The sequence below is a fragment of the Mytilus galloprovincialis genome, chromosome 2, assembly GCF_965363235.1.
Source record: "Mytilus galloprovincialis chromosome 2, xbMytGall1.hap1.1, whole genome shotgun sequence".
NCBI lineage: Eukaryota > Metazoa > Mollusca > Bivalvia > Mytilida > Mytilidae > Mytilus > Mytilus galloprovincialis.
The window spans coordinates 94,293,995-94,315,937 of NC_134839.1; the positions used below are offsets into that span (position 1 = coordinate 94,293,995).

The window sequence follows — 21,943 nt, forward strand, 5'->3', positions numbered from 1 at the left end:
GTCTACAAAACTCTTGTACTTCAAAGTCGAGTATATTCTCGAGAACATTACATGTACATATTATATAATCAACTACACTTTTCTTTTTACAAGTCATTCTACCAATACTATTTTCCCAAAATCTACCATTTAGGATAAACATATTATTATTTTTACAAAATTCAATAAGTTTTCTACCATACTTATTTACAATAGTATCTGGATTTTTTCTACACCTTGATATGTTCATATCATCAAGAATACATATATCTGAAAATACATTTATATCTGAAATATCATTAAATTGAGTATCATCAGTATCTTCGATTTCATGGAAATCTTTTAGTGTTGCAGTTCGACTATTGAAATCGCTAAGTAAACACATGTAATCATTATTCTTACTAAAATTTTGAAACTCAAATTCAATTTCCGAAAAGGCTTCATCTGACGCATAATTTGCATTTTCTTGGGGTATTATGTTATACCAAATATAACATTTTCTTGGAAATCATCAATTTCTTTTTTAACAGAAAACCAGAAAACAAAAGGGCATTCTGATTCTATTACAGTAATGTAATGTTCTAAATATTTTTTGTAACCTATAGCAATACCACCAGATTTGTAGTTTGAAATTTTCTTTCTATTTTTATACTTGAAAATAAAGTTTTCACAATCAATAATGTCTATATCATCAAGCTTTGTTTCTTGAAAACAAACAATATCAAATGTATTTATTAAACATTGGAATTCGGGATAAAATAATCGATGCTTGACACCGCATACATTTAGAGATAATATTTTAATATCTGAGTTCTTGTTCACAGTATGGCCAGTTGATCCGTGAAAGTCATCCGAATCGTTAGAATTGTCACTGTTCACTGAGTTTGTTTGCCCTCCATGGTTCACCTATCTTCCGTTACTTGCGGTTTCATCCGAAGTGATATCATCTCGTCTATTTCGTCGTCTAGTTTTTGGACGTGCTCCTTGTGATTGAAATTCCCGTCGTGTAGCATTTTCTTCCCGTCGTGTAGTATTTTCGGCTATATCTGATGGTAGAGGCTTAATTTCTTTTCCATCGATAACAAGTCTGTCTCGTTTGATAAGAGCTTTTTTGTTTTGTTTTCGAGCTTCCTTATAAAAAAGTGATCTACAGTCCTTGAAATATAATTAGTATTTTTCACATGCGTCAGTTTGTCGGATGCGTGGAAATGACTGTTAGTGCATGTATAAAACAAACATTCGTACTAGCCGAAACATATCTGTTACTAGGTTCCAAAGTCGAAAGGTTCAGAAAAAAATGCTAAACTTTCAGTCAATGGAAAATAAAATTATAAATACTACGTTACATTAACGTTCCGTGCAAAAAAACGTTCAATTCGGACGTGGTAACATTTTGGGGAGACATTGACAACTTGATGGAAATTGATGAAAAATTTAGCGTTTCCTTAACATCGAAGGCTTAAACAAATCTTTAAAAGAATTACATTTCAGTAATAACATTTGTTTTCATAGTTCATTGGTCTGTAACAAATCTAAAATACCCTTAATTATCATGCTCCTGAAAAATCTTGAACAATGGCTCTGTCCATGGTAACATTTAAGAGAGACACGGAAAACACTGAAAAAAAAAAATAAAATGAGAGAAGCTGTGTCAAAAATAAAAATGTGTTCGTAAAATTTAATAAAATTACATTTGCATGTAGAGGTGGCGAACTTTTTCTAAGATTTCTGTGAAAATATTGTATATCGAAGTGCTTGCTTTCATTTTTGTTAACTCGAATTTTCAAATCTTACAGCTCTACAGAAATGCGAACTGACATGATATTTTTCGTAACCGTTTCACACCATGAAAATGATCCTATTGTATCCCACCTGTACAAATTTTATCGAAATCCATTCAGTAGTTTTTGTTTTTTGTTCGTTTATATTTGGATGGTTAGTTATTGCTGTTACGTCTTACACGGCAAAATTGACATTTTGAACACGGAACCATTGCTTTATTATGTAATAATACATAAGATAAAATTTATTAAAATCAGGTTTTATTTAATTTCGATTAAAATGATGAATTAAGACAAGTAATTATTTAATGATACGCATAATTGATTGGTTTTTGTCCTACTTTTGCACCAAGAAATGGTTAAATGCAACATAGACCGAATACCGTGCGTGTATACAATTGGTTTTGTTTTAAATGTTGTCCCGTCTCGATTTTTTCTCTAATTCAGCTGTCCGAATCGGTGAGCTCTGTGGAAATCAATCTCTGTTTCAATTTTCATGTCTTCTTTCATGAATAATTTCAAAATTCCTTCCGTTGTATCGCCTCCTTCATTTTCTGTCGTCATAGGAATTCTTGTGAACACTAGGTTTTCACGCATCGACCGAATCTGAAGATCTAGGTGTTTTTCTTGTAGTTCATCAAGATTATTCTGTACCTTTTGCATGTTTTCTGCCACTTTGTTGTTTTCAGATCTAATAGCAGTAACTTCAGATTTCATGTCGGATAGATAATAATAATAATAATAATAATAATAATAATAATAATAATAATAATAATAATAATAATAATAATAATAATAAATTCTTTATTTAAAGAGGGTAACTCAATTAGAAATAGTCTAATTTTCATGGAGGCCCTCAAACAAAATACATGCATACAGTTAACATTCATACATTCATACATTAAATTACAATATATATTACTAGTATATACACAATTCAATCATTGAAATATACAAAGGGTAATAAATGACAATATTTGATATAGTTTTGTTAGAGGAAAACAAATTATTTGACTTGCATATAATTTTCAAGAAAATGATTATAACTATGTTTCTTGAATAATTCCACATTAGGACATTTTTTTATTTCGAGTGGTAAATTATTCCATACTTTGGTTGCAGAATTATGAAAAGATTTTTTTATAAAAATTTGTATTTGGTCTTGGAACAAAAAGATCATTATTAGAGACAGATCGTAAGTTGTGGCGTTGCACATCATCAATATTTAGTATTGCTAAGTAATCAGGGGTTAGCCCATTTACAATTTTATACATCAGAATTGATTGTTGGTATTTTATTCTTTTGGTAAAAGATAGCCATTTTAAAGAAGAAAACATGAAATTAGATGGAATAGAAATATCGCATTCCAGTATAATTCTTGCTTCTCTTTTTTGAAGTTTATGATTCTATCTGAATCTTTTTGTAATAAATTTCCCCAAACTGAACTACAATAGTCTATATATGGTAGAATATATGCATTATAAAATAGTTGCCTTGTGTGTATTGGCAAATATACTTTAATTTTATATAAAAGTGATACTTTAGATGAGATAATTTTACATAATACGATCAACATGATCTTCCCAGCTTAAATTTTCATCAATGTCTATTCCAAGTAATTTGAAAGAATGGACATTCTCAATACATGTTTCGTTGACGGTAATACATAATTCTGATAGTTGTTTAAGTTTGTTATGAACCCAATTTCATACACTTAGTTTTTTGTGCATTGATTTTCATACTGTTATTGTTACACCAAGATTGTATAGCATTTAAATCATTTTGCAATATGCTGTTTATTTTTTCAATGTTTTTATCATGAAAATGCAATGTTGAATCATCAGCATATAATCCATATTGGATTGTTTAACATAAAGTGGTAAATCATTTATATATATTAAAAATAACATCGGACCTAAAATAGAACCTTGAGGCACTCCATACTTTACAAACGATTTATCAGATTTAATGTTAGCGTATTGGACTTCTTGTTGTCTGTCAGACAAATATGATTTTATCCAATCTATTATATGTTTTCCGATATGATAAAATTTTAACTTTTCTAAAAGTATGGCATGGTTATTAAGGTCAAAAGCCTTACTGAAATCTAAAAACACTGTACCAACTATTTCTCCATTATCTAAATATTTTAACCATTCGTCAATTAGTTTAGTTAGCGCTGTTTGGCAGTAATGACCTTGTCTGAAACCTGACTGGGCGATATGTAACAATTTTTTATTGTTAAAGAATTCATATAACTGTGTACATACATGTCTTTCGAAAATTTTAGATATGGTATTCAAAATAGAAATTGGACGATGATTTGAGGGAATATCTCTTGGTCCTCCTTTATGTATAGCAGTTACTCTTGCAAGTTTTAATTTTTGCGGAAAACGATTTGAAGTTATACTTTTGTTTATTAAAAAAGTTAATGATGGGGATATTATTTCTGCACTTAGCTTTAAAAATTTGGGACCTATTCCATCTAATCCTGCGGATTTATTAATATTAAGATGTTTTAGTTGAGAACACACCTCTCCAATGGAAATGAGTTTTAAATGAAAATTTTCAGTTTTCTTTAATTTTTCACTAGTAAAATTTTGTAGCATAGAAAAATCCATATCTGAAGTATTATTTCCGATAAGTTTTTCAGCTACGGATGAAAAATGAACATTTAGAGTATTTACAATATCTTGGTTGTTATAAACCGTTTGATTTTCATACTGCATTTTAGGTGGACAAATATTATCCTCTTTTGTATTTAACTCTTTAATATGATTCCAAAGTTTTTTACTATTTTTGGAACTAGTTATGGCGTTTTGGTAATATTCTTTTTTTGCATTAAATATTAACGACGTTGTTTTATTACGCCACTTTTTAAAGTTTACCCAATCTTTTTTTGAATGATACATATTCCTATATTGAATGGAGTTTTTAATTTCTTCATTAAACCATTCGGCTTGTTTAAATGTTTTTACTCTTTTAGTTTTCATTGGTGCATGCTTGTTAATAACTTGATTAAAAAGTTCATACCATTTGTCGACAGCAATATCAATATCATCTTCCATTTCAACAATATGAAAAGGGGTTTGATGTAAGTCTGTACAAAAGGCATCTTCATTAAATTTTTTGAAACACCTATACTTTATTTCGATATGATTTTCTTTTTTTATCTTTATATTGATTTTTCTATTTAAGCATACAGGATAGTGGTCACTTAAAGCATATGAAGGTACATGACAATGGACAATATTTTCAGGATTAGTAGTGTAAATATGATCAATTAGAGTTTCAGATTTGTCACAAATACGTGTTGCAGTGCAAATTTGTTGTTGAAGATTAAAATTGTTTATGAAATTGATCCATTTTTTATTCTCAAATTTTATCAAGTCAATATTAAAGTCCCCATTAAAATTATCTCTTTGTTTTCTGAAAGAGCTGCATTAAATTCTTCCTCAAAAAGATCTATCCAGGACTGAGGGGAATTTGGTGGTCTATAAATAGTACAAATGAAGAAAGGTTTAGATTTTGGAAATTCTACCTCTAACCATAAAGTTTCTAATGTATTAATGGATAAATCAGATCTATTTTTAACTGCAATAGAATCTTTGACATAAACCAATAGGCCACCACCATCCTTACACTGGCGATCTTTTCTGAAAATTTTGTATCCTGGCCCTATACATTGTTCATTGTTAATGTCAGGTTTTAAGAATGTTTCAACTAATCCAAATAAATCTAAATATTTGTTGTTTATAGTAATTATATTTTTTAACTCGTCAAATTTAGATAAAATATGTCTACATTAAGGCATACAGCATTGAAACCTTTACATTTTAGATTAAGACAGTTTTATTGATAATGTTTGTTTCTATTACAATTAGGTTTTGAGCTGAGGCTATTAGCACATATACAATTTTTTGATTTATGACAATTTTCTCTAGAACTTTTATTTTCAAAATTTTAAGCTAATTTTTTAAAGATGCAGAATTGTTGTCAAACCTTGCATGCACTGGAGTTTTAAACTTAGAGAAGACATTAAAACAAAAATAGTAGTTTGTAACAGGAGGGTCGGGTGGCTATGCGTCACCGTTCCCTCTTGTCGATTAATGGTTCGTTCTGCTGCGACTGAGCTCTGGCAAATGAGACCAAATACAGATGTTCAGATACTTTATTAAAATACTCCACATAATTTACATGTGAACAGTGAAATCAAAACGCAAAATTAGTTAAGTAAAGCAAAATTTATGCATAGGTCGGATTAGTAATAAATCCATGTAGTAATAAACACAAGGCGGATTAATGATAAATCCAAGTGGTCTTTTTGAGACCCATTACAAAATATTCATTTAATAAGTCTATACTTTTTACAAGTCCATTTAAGAAGGTATAAATCTTCTACGAGAATGGTAAAATCTTCTCTTAAATATCCAGTAATGTGAATGAAACGTCTTCCAAATCATAACCATATAATTTATCTAAATATACACTTTGTCATTCCTTTCTCTGACAGTGAAATACTTCATTTTGCGTCATTCCGTGTTTAGCAAAGGGAGATTATTACACAGCTGCGCATCTCCGTTACATTCCTCCCTTCTTAAAATTTGAAATACAAAGCTTTATTTCTAGTTAAACTTTCGAAATAATCTCAGTCACACTGGTTATCATCACTTTATTCACATTTATCAGCGTCTGTAGCGTGATTTATGTCTTACACTTGTATGTAGGAGACGTTTGATCCCCATGACAAGTAAGCTGTGCATACGTAAATGTTTAGCAAGTATACTTGCTGAAAGTAGAAAGCAAACATGAGAAAACTATACTTTAAAGTCAATTCAAACAAAACATATACATAATGTTCATACTGCTAAATTGTTGTACAGTGTTTGAAAATATTCACACAACTAACCTAGGTACCGGTACTATTTTTCCCAAGTCCTATTAACGGTATAACCAATTAACTCTGTAAACACTTCACCAAAATGAAAGAAACATTATAAACATATACACCAGAAAATAGACACATCAATGTGTCATTCATAGATATACAATCCATTAGTCACCTTGACTTATGAATGTAAATCTCACCAGTAGCAGCTATACTAGATACCCCTACTCACATTTTCGGAAGTACTAGTCTAACCTAACTACTCTGGTCCTAAAATAATTCTCAACCTTTGTGAGAAAAACACATCCAGTGCAAAGTTATATGTCGCTACTATATGCTATATACTTAAAAATAATTACATGTATCATTGAGAATGTAAGTGTAAAACTATCCATGCGGTTGCTTAATCTACAAGTGTCTACAAAATGTAATGTATGCAATCATTTAACTCTCAAATAAAATTCTCCTCTGTCTCTAATACTAACAGTTGTATACTGCATATTACTCAGTTCTATATATTTATTATATCTTATACAACATTTTCTACAAATGTATCTATTCATTTCCTTTTTTTTTTAAATCATAAGTTTTTCCATTTGTTATCAGTGTAATATGTGAACATCAAGTTTTATACATAAAATCAACAACATATATTTATACAACATGTACAATGGTAACATAAAATTAATGTACCAAGTTAAGTAAAAAAATACAGTATCATATCTTGATCTCACTACCAAGTTTCAACTCAAGTCAGATAACACATTGGCCACCAAAAAATGTAACAGGAGGGTCGGGTGGCTATGCGTCACCGTTCCCTCTTGTCGATTAATGGTTCGTTCTGCTGCGACTGAGCTCTGGCAAATGAGACCAAATACAGATGTTCAGATACTTGATTAAAATACTCCACATAATTTACATGTGAACAGTGAAATCAAAACGTAAAATTAGTTAAGTAAAGCAAAATTTATGCATAGGTCGGATTAGTAATAAATCCATGTAGTAATAAACACAAGGCGGATTAGTGATAAATCCAAGTGGTCTTTTTGAGACCCATTACAAAATGTTTCTTTAATAAGTCTATACTTTTTACAAGTCCATTTAAGAAGGTATAAATCTTCTACGAGAATGGTAAAATCTTCTCTTAAATATCCAGTAATGTGAATGAAACGTCTTCCAAATCATAACCATATAATTTATCTAAATATACACTTTGTCATTCCTTTCTCTGACAGTGAAATACTTCATTTTGCGTCATTCCGTGTTTAGCAAAGGGAGATTATTACACAGCTGCGCATCTCTGTTACAAGTTTATAGCACTGTATTTTAAACAATATCTTATTTTGACGAGACTGCCCAGCAGCCTCTCAACGTTGAAACATGGTGGTTTCTCAACGTTGAAACAATGTCAATAGATCACTTCTATTTACTTCAAACTGAGAGTTTATAAAGTAAAGTCCAAACTTTTTTCTATATCTCCTACTCTATCTGTAATTTTTTTTCCTACATTGCTTGAAAATGTTTGCATACTTCTTTCAAATTTGTTAATTTTTTTCACCAAAAGAGTCAAGCATAGATAATTTTGTCAACATTTCTTCCACCTTTCTGTCAATTTTGATGTTTGTGTCGTGTCCCATATTCATTGTTGAATGCATAACTGGTTGAATATTTGGAATAGGTTGGGGTCCATAAGGATAGTAGCCCGTTGGTGAAGTAAAGTTTGGAGTTAACATTTGTTGTGTTGTATACTGTGGTATGTTGGATCTTCCAGGTGGGATAGGGGAATCAATATTTGGTATGTACGTTGACATATTTACAGTCTGTAATTTATCGACAGTTTTATTTTTTTAAACTTTTTTCGGTTTGTTTACATTCTCATGTTTTGAATCGTGAGTACTACTTTGTTGTTTCTTACTTGGTTTCTCCGAGCTATCGATTTCAGGTTTTGAATTCCTTCTTTTCTTCTGACCTTTCTTGCCATCCTTTTTACGATTCATGTAGTTGATACACTATTTGGGTAATAAATTCCACATAAAATAACTTTCACAATAATAGTTAACTTCTAGTTATTGTCTTTTTTTCGGGATAGAAAATTGGTCGACATATTTTCTCCACACATGCGCAAATAAGTTTTGTGATCTAATCGACAGAAGATGCAGAATTGTTGTCAAACCTTGCATGCACTGGAGTTTTAAACTTAGAGAAGACATTAAAACAAAAATAGTAGTTTATAGCACTGTATTTTAACCAATATCTTATTTTGACGAGACTGCCCAGCAGCCTGTCAACGTTGAAACATGGTGGTTTCTCAACGTTGAAACAATGTCAAAATGTTTGATTTTGAAAATTTGAATTACCGTTAAAGTTTCAACATCCATTCAACGTTGGTATAAGATTGACTAGTAGTTGAAAGTATATTAATAAAATATATTATAAATCTTTTTTTCCGGCTTTTTAAATTTGTGCTGCTGTTATTGATGGTAGACAGGCAGCTTGACTGTTCAGTTTTTTTTTATGTTTTTTTTCTCCCCAAGACACCTATATGCTTATTCTAAAAGGTTATTAATTCAAAGCTGTCATTAATTCTTTAAATATGGTTTATAGTACTATTTATATTGTTTTTATCCGTAAATTAAATTCCATTGATCTACAATCTGTCAATTCCTTTTTTTCTTAGGAAGAAAGATAAGAAGTTAGCAATATCCTTTAACTCTACTTTCCGCTATATAGATGACGTTCTTTTACTAAATAATTCAAAATTTGTTGACTATGTTGAAAGCATCTATCCCATCGAACTAGAGATAAAGGATACAACAGATACAGTTAAGTCGGCCTCATATCTTGACTTACTTCTAGAAATTGTCAATGAGGATCGGTTGAAAACAAAACTTTACGACAAAAGAGATGATTTCAGCTTTCCTATCGTGAACTTTCCATTTCTAAGTAGCAACATTCCAGCAGCACCTGCATACGGGGTATATATCTCCCAATTGATACGATATTCCCGTGCTTGCATTTCCTATCATGATTTTCTTGATAGAGGGTTGCTGCTCACAAGGTAGCTATTAAACTAAGAGTTACAAATGGTGAAGTTGAAATCATCCCTTCGTAAATTTTACGGACGCCATCACGAGTTGTTTGACCATTATGGAATAACCGTTTCACAAATGATATTGGATATGTTCCTTACGTCGTAACTACAATTCCCTTCCCTTTCATGAATGTGACCTACCGAATAAGGCTTTTTACCGGATTTGTTATAACATTAGCAACACGACGGGTGTCACATGTGGAGCAGGATCTGCTTATCCTTCCGGCGCACCTGAGATCATTCCTAGTTTTTGATGGGGTTCGTGTTGCTTATTCTTTAGTTTTCTATGTTGTGTCATGTGTACTATTGTTTGTCTGTTTGTCTTTTTCATTTTTAGCCATGGCGTTGACAGTTTATTTTCGATTTATGAGTTTGACTGTTCCACTGGTATCTATTGTCCCCTTTTTGTTTTTTTAATATAACACATAATATATAACAACAACCAGAGTATATTGACTTGTTTCACTTCAATCAGAGACATATGTACTAGATATTAAGATGTCTCTGCTACAATATAATAGTTATTATAATGCGGTTAAATTCCGTGTGATTTCACGTACGAACTTGTCTCTGAAAAAAATATATCTCTGTACATTAATCTCACTTTCAGGTAAAGAGATGAGTTTTTTTAAGAGACAAGTGCTTGTGACCATCCACAAGAACTTGCAGTCTTCCGATGTTAAGTACTTCAGTACTTTGATTATAGTTGGTTCTTATTTTTACTGCTAAGTACCACTGTTCCAGGTTAGGGGAGGGTTGGGATCCTTCTAACATGTTTCATATTCTTAGCTTTTTATATCTGACTAGGAGGTACCGGATTTGCACATTGTTGAAGGCCGTGCGATGACCTATAACTGTTTATGTCTGTGACATTTGGTCTCTTGTAGAGAGTTGTCTCAATGCCAATCATACCACATCCTTATTTTATATATACATATTTTTTAATTTGAATAAACTTGAATAGTGAAAAGTGCAAAAAACACAGTTCACTTTTCATGAATTTTGAGAAGTGAAAAGTGAATAGTGAACGTACTTCAGCCCGGTATCAGATATACGATCATTTCATTTTCAAACTGCAATACTTAATTCTCATGTAGCAATTTTAATGGTTATAATGTGTTTTTTTCTTCAGGAATATGTTACGATCCATATCCACAAACAACTTTATACACTTTATCGAGCCACAAAGATTAGAGTTCAAAGATGGTACCAATTATATAGTTGGTGGAAACTCAACTGGCAAATCAGCCATTTTTGAACTTATACGTAGAAGTTTGTCAAATGATATCAATACAACGTCATCCTCGTTCACTGTTGATTCTGGTATTGCATATTCAATCTGTCATTTCGAAATTCCAGATGGGATCAAGCAACAGTTTCCTTGCAATCCAACCGATATCATCTCTGGTCTCTTTGTGGAGAAAGCCAACAAAAGCCAGCTTTCGTATCACTATTACAAAGTTTTAGTAATGACAAAGGAGTTAAATAGCTTAGAAATATTAATAACTAGATTTGAAGGGTTGCGTTCATGTAATGCAGATCAACTTCATTCCCAATTATATTTGTATTATAATTTTAACAATGATAAAGTATCAGAGTCTATAAAAGATGTACTGAGAGAAGGCAACCATGATACCTATCATAAAAGTATCAAGTCTCTTTTTGATGAAATAAAGCAAAATGCTATCTCTGATGAAAAGATTTGCAACCAAGTTAATGTTGACAATCTATACAAGAGCCTTGAAGATGGCTATGTGAGCGTCCTACCAATGCGTTCAATTGGGCCTTTACAGTGGACTAGAAGTGAAAAGAATTGTCACAGCGAGAGAAAGAATAACTATACAATTGCATGTCAAAGAGCAGAGATTATAAATAATCTCATAGACAGCGATAAAACTGACACAAATCTTCTCAATGAGTATCACAAGTTGCTAGTTGCTCCATATAGATTTCAAAAAGAAGGAAGCGACGTTTTTATGTATAACGACGACGGAGCAACCATAATTAAAAAGCCCCTCTTAAAAACTCCCGAAGGCATAATAGAGGCTGAACAGCTAATACTACTTTTATCACAAAGCAACCTGTTAACAATTACACTAGAAGAGCCAGACAGAGGAATGCACCCACAAATGATAACAAAAATGCGAGACTGGGTTTTAAAGAAAGTGAAAAATAAGACCGTTCTTGTTATATCCCACAATCCGTCCATTTTGGATCATGCAGTTCTTGACAGAACATATATATGCTCAAAAAGTATCAAAAATGGATATATTTCTCACTCTGTCCTGAAATTCCCTAATGGATATAGAAAATACGGAAGAATGGAGGAAACGAAAAATCTTTTATTTTGTGAACGCATTTTATTTGTAGAAGGATTTACCGATAAAATCTTCATTGAGGCTATTTTTGATGTCCTGATAAATGATAGTAAAAGGAACAACAAAATCATTGGTCAGAAACAGATAATCAATACTGAATTGTTTAGGAAATACCTATCAACCATTCATGTCGCAGAATTAGTAGAGGGATGCGGAAGTGGACCAAAAAAGATGGAATTTTGTGACAAATTACGACGAGAATGTTGCATTGTCTATGATGCTGACGTGGTAAAAACATCACCAAAGAAAGAGACACTGTCCGAGCCTAGAACGTTTATTTGGAAGGAAGGGGCATTGGAATCTGTAATCAATAAAGCTGCTATTCATATGTCCCAAGAAATCAAGGATAAGCTAGACTTACCTATTTTGAGACGAAATTTTAAGAGCTGGAAACATGATTTAGTTGAAAAGAGTGACAAGGACATTGCTTCATTAGTGAATGCCCTTCTTGATTCATCTGACGAGATCGATAGGTTTTTAGATTTTTTACATAAGATGATGGAAAATCCGAACATTGCTCTTAATATAATTAGATCGGAAAAAAGAAAACTGTCATTTCCTGACTGTAGTTCTAAAAGAATGACTGGAGAACAACATCCAGTTGAGGATATAGAAACAATTGACGATCCGGAAATGGAACCAAGAACAGGAATTTCTCAAGATTTCGATGATGTTGTTTTAGATGACGTCGAAAATGATTGAAAATGAAACTGTTGGACGTATTTCCTAGTACATGTGAAGTAAATTAGACAACAAAAAAAATAAAATAAAAATGAAACAAGAAATGTGAGAGAAATTTTTAATTATTAATTCGGATTAAGTATTCAGGATTTATTTTATAGGCCACTGAACACTTGTTTAAGGTAGATCATCGGTATATATTTCCTCAGATAGAATTTTCTTATTTGCAAAAATGATTTTACTATGCTTTTAAAAAAAATGTAATAAAAAGTTTAGGTCACCGTGCTATTTTTCAAGCAACGAGTCGTTCAAAATTGCTGACATTTGCTTATATTGTTCCTGAAAATAAATCTATGAGATAGAATTTTGAAATAAAAAAGAAGATAGTTTTTTTTTATACGAAAATGAAAAGAAAAAAAAATAGTGTTACCGATAAACTTATCATAGATACCAGGATTACAATTTTATATTTACGACAGACGCGCGTTTCGTCTACAAAAGATTCATCCGTGACGCTACTTGTTTTCTTGCTACAAGTAAAACATAAAAATTTCCCTATCGACCCAGTATAAATTTTGTACCAAAAGAGTTACCTACCCTTAAATGGCTAAGTTTAAAATTTTCATTCTAAAACACAAATGTTTTGTATTTGATTAAACATTTTGGATAATACAATTAAATACTCAGTTTTCTTTATATATATAAATAAGCAGTCTAACCAATAGAGTGCAAATCTGTCTCCAATTAGCAGATTTGGACAAAGAGTTAGACCGATCTTGTACTGCATTTGTACATTCCAAGATGACCGTATACCCTGAATTATCTTATCCCAAAATTTATTTGAAATTATGTTTAAGAATGAAAACGAATATTCTATAAATAGATATTTTACAATCAATAATTTCACCAGCCCAGTAGTCAACACTTCGGTGTTGACATGAATATCAATAATGTGGTCATTTTTTTTTAAATTTTCTGTTAACAAAAGTTTAAATTTTTCGATATTTTGATATGAGCGTCACTGATGAGTCTTATGTAGACGAAACACGCGTCTGGCGTACTAAATTATAATCCTGGTACCTTTGATAACTATTTACACCACTGGGTCGATGCCACTGCTGGTGGACGTTTCGTCCCCGAGGGTATCACCAGCCCAGTAGTCAACACTTCAGTGTTGACATGAATATCAATAATGTGGTCATTTTTTTGGGGTTAAATTTCCTGTTAACAAAAGTTTAAATTTTTCGAAAAACTAAGGATTTTCTTATTCCAGGCATATATTTCCTTAGCCGTATTTGGCACAACTTTTTTGGAATTTTGGATCCTCAATGCTCTTCAACTTTGTAATTGTTTGGCTTTATAAATATTTTGATATGAGCGTCACTGATGAGTCATATGTAGACGAAACGCGCGTCTGGCGTACTAAATTATAATCCTGGTACCTTTGATAACTATTTAAACCACTTGGTCGATGCCACTGCTGGTTGACGTTTCGTCCCCGAGGGTATCACCAGCCCAGTAGTCAACACTTCGGTGTTGACATGAATATCAATAATGTGGTCATTTTTTTTTTAAATTTCCTGTTAACAAAAGTTTTAGTTTTTCGAAAAACTAAGGATTTTCTTATTCTAGGCATAGATTTCCTTAGCCGTATTTGGCACAACTTTTTGGAATTTTGGATCCTCAATGCTCTTCAACTTTGTAATTGTTTGGCTTTATAAATATTTTGATATGAGCGTCACTGATGAGTCTTATGTAGACGAAATGCGCGTCTGGCGTACTAAATTATAATCCTGGTACCTTTGAAAACTATTTAGTGACAAATTATCAATAGCAAAAAGATTTAAAGAATAGTGAGTTCGTGCACCATGCAAAAAATAGCACGGCAGCTTTGTGAAAAATTGTGCACATCCTGTTACAAGCATGAAATTTGGCATAGACCTTCATCAAATGTTACTCTTTTATTTCAGATAGGGAAGCATTTGAAAAAAATGTCTCACTTCCGGTAAAATCCAAAATGGCGGACATCATACTTAAATCAGCCCAGAATCAGAGGCTAGTGTGTGTATAGGTGTTTTTATCATGCTGCTATAATAATATTTGGTACAAACCTTTGTAATGTACTACTTTTGGATATATTATATAGATTAGATTACTTTAAAAACACTACTTCCGGAAAAATCCAACATGGCGGACATTGTACTAAAACAAGATTATTTTTTAGGGAGGCTGACTGAAATGTGTTTTGACGTATTGCTACTATCAATAAATCGTGCGGGAACCTTTCGTTGAAGCTGATAATGGATACAATGTACAAGACATATGTCTTTAAAACCTTACTTCCAGTAATATTCAAAATGACAGATATAGAAACATCTTTATTTTATTTTGATATTCCACTTTTTTTCAAAATGTAAAGAAAATGTTGTTTTTTTTTGTGCTGGTCATTAAACTTTTGGCTTTAAATTATCCTCTAAACCACCTATTCTATTGTATAGTTAATTTTTAAATACAAAGTTCCGGTAAATGAAAACCAATATGGCGTAAATTTCAAAGATAAGTTAGCATCAATAAGTCTTTTCTCTTCCAAAAACATGTTTTCTTGCTTCGTAAATAAAATTGAGAATGGAAAAGAGGATTGTGTCAAAGAGACAACAACCCGACCATAGAACAGACAACAGCAGAAGGAAACCCCATCTGATAAGTATGTTCGATCTTACTACAAAACCATGTACCGTATTATCAATGACATTATCAAATCCATATCTGGTGATGTTGGCTGATCAATCATCATTCTAAATCATAAAGTCACATCTTCAAACACCATCCATGTCAACAACGAAGTTCCCTTTCAAGTAAACGTGCATATGAAAGGCCAGCGATAGATATATATCTAAAGCTTTTCCCACTTCCAAATGCAAGCCAAAGTTCGACTGCCCTATGTCACGGAATAACGAAACAGCAATGACAGCAACATCAGTATCGACTGTTCGAGTCATGACTCAGTTAAGTCTGTGTATCAATGTATCAGACAGCAAGCTCCTGTGAATAACAACTAAAATGTTCTTTCTTAATGTCGTCATCTCTCAGAAAACTTTGAGAAATTTGTTTTTACCATGGATTCGTCTATGTAATCCCTTTCCCCTAAATGTAGGTCTTGTTTCTTATAGCAGCCTTCAAACTACCGGTATTGTCGATGTACGCATCTAAGACTACATCCACTGTTGTTACAGTTTCAAGGTGTTTCATAATGAATATGCTGATAGAGTAGTATGCCTTTACCTTAAAAAAAAACGTGAAACTGTTACAAGAGTGGATGAAGTCTTGGATGCGTATGGTATATATGCAACACATGTTTAGGATATTCTATCTTAACCACCACGTCATGTATTTCAAGTTAGGCACCATATTCACATTAAAAGACTGACACTAGAGTCATGGTGCATGTGTCTGATGCAGTGAAACACAAACTTAAACGAGTCATTTTTATCAAGCAGTTGTTACTGATGATGATGCCATTACTGTTTTGCTATTCCGTGACATATGGGTAGACGAACTATGGATTGTGTTTAGGGGAAAAAGCTTTGGAGAAATATCGATCAACGACCTTTCAAATGCACTAGCGATGAGTGATCACACACACATATTGTAATAAAATTGAGAATGGAAATGGGGAATGTGTCAAAGAGACAACAACCCGACCAAATAAAAAACAACAGCAGAGGGTCACCAACAGGTCTTCAATGTAGCGAGAAATTCCCGCACCCGGAGGCGTCCTTCAGCTGGCCCCTAAACAAATATATACTAGTCCAGTGATAATGAACGCCATACTAATTTCCAAATTGTACACAAGAAACTAAAATTAAAATAATACAAGACTAACAAAGGCCAGAGGCTCCTGACTTGGGACAGGCGCAAAAATGCGGCGGGGTTAAACATGTTTGTGAGATCTCAACCCTCCCCCTATACCTCTAACCAATGTAGTAAAGTAAACGCATAACAATACGCACATTAAAATTCAGTTCAAGAGAAATCCGAGTCTGATGTCAGAAAATGTAACTAAAGAAAATAAACAAAATGACAATAATACATAAATAACAACAGACTACTAGCAGTTAACTGACATGCCAGCTCCAGACTTCAATTAAACTGACTGAAAGATTATGATTTCATCATATGAACATCAGATACAATCCGTCCCGTTAGGGGTTTAGTATCATACCATCATAACATATATGAGAAGAACATAACCCGTGTCATGCCAACAACTGTTTTTAGAATAAATGTGTTTAGTTCCGATGCAAAGACCTTATCAGTGACTCAATATTAACGCCAAAATATGCAATCTTTAATGACTTGACAACAGTATCGTAATTATATCCCTTCTTAATAAGTCTATTCAAAGGTTTTGTAAGTTTCTGAGGTGAATACTGACACCTTTGTGCTTTATAAAGAATATTACCATAAAAAATTGGATGTGAAATACCTGAACGTATTAGAAGTCTGCATGTTGAGCTATATTTACGAATGATGTCTTTATACCGATGATAAAATTTAGTAAATGTTTTGACTAGTTTGTGATATCGAAAACCCTGGTGTAATAATTTTTCAGTAATACATAAATTTCTCTCGTTAAAATCTAAAACATTGTTACATACACGAGCGAATCGTACAAGTTGAGATATATAAACACCATAAGATGGTGACAAGGGAACGTCACCATCTAAAAACGGATAAATAACGATAGGAAATGAAAAATCATCCCTTTTATCATAAATTTTAGTATTCAGCTTTCCATTAGTGATATAGATATCAAGATCGAGAAAAGGGCAGTGGTCATTGTTAGTATTAGCTTTATTTAAAGTAAGTTCAACAGGATAAATTTCATTAATATACATACTGAAGTCGTCATTATTGAGAGCCAAAATATCATCCAAATATCTAAAAGTATTATTAAACTTGTTTATCAGATGTTGTTTCGATGGGTCTTTGCTTATTTTTGTCATAAATTTGTAACTCATAACAATACAAAAACAGGTCCGCAATAAGTGGTGCACAGTTAGTCCCCATTGGAATTCCGATAATCTGACGATATACGGAATCCCCAAAGCGAACAAAAATGTTATCTAGTAAAAATTCAAGGGCATATATAGTATCAAAGCATGTCCAATTAACATAGTTTTTTTGTTTATTGCTACTAAAAAATGACCTAAAAGAGTTTGAACATATATATTCACATTCTGATTTTTTGAATGCCCATTTAATTAGGTGTGTGAATTTTTTCTTAATGAGAAAGTGAGGCAATGTGGTATACAGGGTAGAAAAATCAAAACTTTGAACAGATTCAAAATCACCAATATAAGCATGCAATTTATCAAGTACTTCCAACGAGTTCTTGACACTCCAAAAGTAATTTATTCCATTATTTTCGAAGGCCTTATTTGAACCTATGTATTTACTGGTTGTGATACGTTTTTCTGTTTGCCTGAAAAGGTAAAAAAAAAGACTGCGTGGGAGACATTGATGGCATTTGAAGATGTGACTTTAACATAAAGAATGATAATTGATCCGCCTAAATCACCGGTGCTCACTGTAAGATCACTTATCAGATGGGAATAGCATGGTTAACAAAGCAAGAAATAATTTACGCAAAAGGGAAGACTAATTGAGGCTATTCCCTCAACTTAGTCTAGTCTTTTCCAGCATGCAAAACGTACAATATACTAAGACACGTGTTTAGGGGACGAGCTTGAAATTGGCTATTATGCTACCCAGTCGAGACACGATGACGAAGGGACAAAGAGGATCACTTTTAAAACTCTTTCTGAGGCCTCATCTTTTTGTCAGAAGCTTGCACATTGTGGATGTAATAAAGGTTGCCGCGGTTGTTGTTAATATGGAAATCAAGTCTCCCGTGCCATGCGTCGTGTACATGAGGTGGTGACTGGAAATTAACATGTTTTTTGGCCAAATAGTGGTAATTTTTAAAATGTTTTAGTACTTAAGTGATTTTATTTTGTTTTAATCAATCTATCTAAAACTCTACATGGGAGATATGGATTGAGGACTCATATCTTACATATACGCCATACTATTTGTTTTTTTTACAGGAAGTGTTAATTTTGGCTTTAACTATCAACTACAGAATATGCTTAATGGTTAAGAGGATAACTTAAATCCAAAAAGTTAATGACCAACACAAAAAAAAAAAACCACTTTCTTCACATTTTGAAAAGAAGTTGAATATCAAAATAAAAAAATGATATTTCTGTGTCCGCCATTTTGAATATAACCGGAAGTAAGTGTTTAAGACATATGTCTTATACATTGTATCCCTTAGAACCAACAAAGAAGGGTTCCTGTACGATTTAATGATAGTAGCAATACGTTGAAACACATTTCAATCATCCTTCCTGAAAAGATATTTTTGTACAATGTCCGCCACGTTGGATTTTACCAGAAGTAGGATTTTTAAAGACATCTAATCTATATAATATATCCAAAAGTAGTACATAACAAAGGTTTGTACCAAATATTATTATAGCAGCATGGTAATAATACGTTTTTACATACTGGCCTTTGATATTGGGCCGATTTAAGTATGATGCCCGCCATTTTGGATTTTACCGGAAGTGAGACATTTTTCAAATGCCTCCTTATCTGAAATAAAAGAGTAATAGTTGAGGAAGGTCTATGCCAAATTTCATGCTTGAAGCAGGATGTGCACAATTCGTCTGGAATATGCTTGTAGCCGGTGGACTAATACCGCATATAGAATCATATTTTAAATTTCAAAATCGAAAAACAAATGTTAGTAAGTATTAATATGAAGACTTTGTTCCTTACTGACAAAAATGTAAAACACATACAGTGTTGTCTTAAGAGTTGCATGTCAATATAAAAATAAAGGAGATTGATTGCCTATGAGACAACTAATCAACCAACGTTGAAATGTAGTGGAAGTAAGTAATTATAGGAAACTGTACGGCCTTCAACAACGAGGAAAACTAAACCCATATAGTCGGGTATGACAGAAACCTACATGAAAAATATGAAACAATTTAATCGAGAAAACTAACTGCATAAATAATAAATAAAACAAAATGCGAAAAATAAATATCACAGACATTAACCAACGACCACCACTGAACTACAGGCTACTGAACTTTAAACAGGTACATAATGCATGTGACGGGTTTAGACATGTTTGGCAACGCTCAATCTGAGACAGTGGAACTAAGCAGGAAAAACAACAACAACAAAAAAGACACTAAGTACCAATCTGATAATACTCGTAGTTACTGACTGCAAGATCAAAGCCAAAACCAGGAAACAAGAAAAACAAGCTATCGAAGACACATATATCAAACGCGAGGCTAACTTCAAAACCAGGTTCAACCCTTATTTTTTTCTCATAATGTCCTTTTCCAAGTTAGGAATATGACAATTTTTATCTACTAATGGTTCGTTTCTATGTACGTATGTTACATAATTGCATTGGCGTTGGTTTTTATTGCACTTCACTGTTTCTGTAGTTCAGTTGTTTTCCTCTTACAGCTGTAGCTTTTCCCTCGGTTTTAGTTTGTTACCCGGATTTATTTTCTCTCAATCGATTTATGAATTTTGAACCACGGTATACTACTGAGTATTGTCTTTATTGAATTGGTAACTTTCTAAAAATCAGTGTGTTTAAAGAATTGATAAGTTTTGGTCTGTTGTAATTTATATTTTTCAATTTGCACTTTAAAATGATAAATGTTGTCACTGTATTATCCATTATAAGAAATGAAGAATATACTACTTTAAAATAGTTAAACTTCTTTTAAACAGGAAGTATTTCCATCTACTTAAGAATTATCATAAAATACTGTAATCTATGCCTAACTCTGATAAAAGATAGTTATGTGAAACGCATCACATATGATGTGAACTCAATGTTTTATCAGATGAATTATATCAGTTTTCCTGTACTAAGTTGGATAGTAAAACAATAATAACAAACAACGGATTCTAACAAGCGTTGGAGAAAAGGAAGAATTTAAAACTCTACTCACACCATGACATGACTAACGATATCCTCGAAAAGAATCCAGTATTTGCTAAAATACATCTTTTTATTTTAATTCTAACTACAATGTTAACGTCGAGAAATAAAAACCATTTTACGTGATGCATTAAAACTATGAGCTTTCAGTTTGAAAATAAAGTGATGGAAATCGTGATAATTATACTGATTGATTGAAATGATGACATACTCATCACAAGTTCTTGACGTTCATACGAAAAATGCATATAACGGTTGCCATAGACATTTTATTTTTACTTTAAAATCAATATTATCCATTTTATATGTACCAATTTTATTGTAAAAATATAAGGTGATGCAGGTACAAATATTTCATTAGTCAAATTCTTGCTACATCTAGGAATTTTCCTTGACCTTTGACCATGATTAAAAGGAAATTATACAGTTCGAATTTTTGAACGACTTAAAACCCCAGAGAGAATTTATATGTAGCTTTCGAATCACATACTAGTATACAACAGCAATAAGTTCAAGTTAAATGTTACTGAGATATGATTAGTTATCAAAGGTACCAGGATTATAATTTAGTACGCCAGACGCGCGTTTCGTCTACATAAGACTCATCAGTGACGCTCATATCAAAATATTTATAAAGCCAAACAAGTACAAAGTTGAAGAGCATTGAGGATCCAAAATTCCAAAAAGTTGTACCAAATGCGGCTAAATATGAGCCTGTTCACGCGAAAAGGTACAAAAAGTCCTTTTGGTAAACTTTACAGGACACGCTATTAAACATGTTAAAGTATGTTATAATATTTTTGAAAGACGATTTTATCCGAAAAAAATACATTAATGTAAACATTCATACAATTGTCAATTATATCCCGAAATTGTCAATTAAAACAAAAAAAGACGTAGAAATATCTGAATTTTTGGTATTTTGGCCAGAGTGAAATCATTTATTCCCCGGACTAATGCTACACTGACCAGAAACTTAATAATTTACGACACTATAGAGACAAAAAGACAATAATTTTCATCAGTTCTAGTTTTAAAGAAAGTAAGACAACATTTAAACATGAGAGAAAATAGGAAAATTATGTCATCTTGTGTCATAGA

The 21,943-nt window shown here is 32.2% G+C and overlaps 2 protein-coding genes across 3 annotated transcripts in view; one reads left to right on the top strand and one right to left on the bottom strand.

Moving 5' to 3' along the window:
• Positions 1–12,938, top strand: part of LOC143064928 (uncharacterized) — a 53,999-nt gene extending 41,061 nt beyond the window's left edge. Inside the window, exon 2 of the mRNA XM_076238145.1 lies at positions 10,872–12,938. Within this exon, the coding sequence (XP_076094260.1) occupies positions 10,876–12,819 (1,944 nt within the window). The 5' untranslated portion in view covers positions 10,872–10,875 and the 3' untranslated portion in view covers positions 12,820–12,938. The remainder of the gene's footprint in view (positions 1–10,871) is intronic.
• LOC143064938 (aldo-keto reductase family 1 member A1-like) overlaps positions 1–21,943 on the bottom strand; it is a 247,957-nt gene that overhangs the window by 70,989 nt on the left and 155,025 nt on the right. The window lies entirely within an intron of this gene.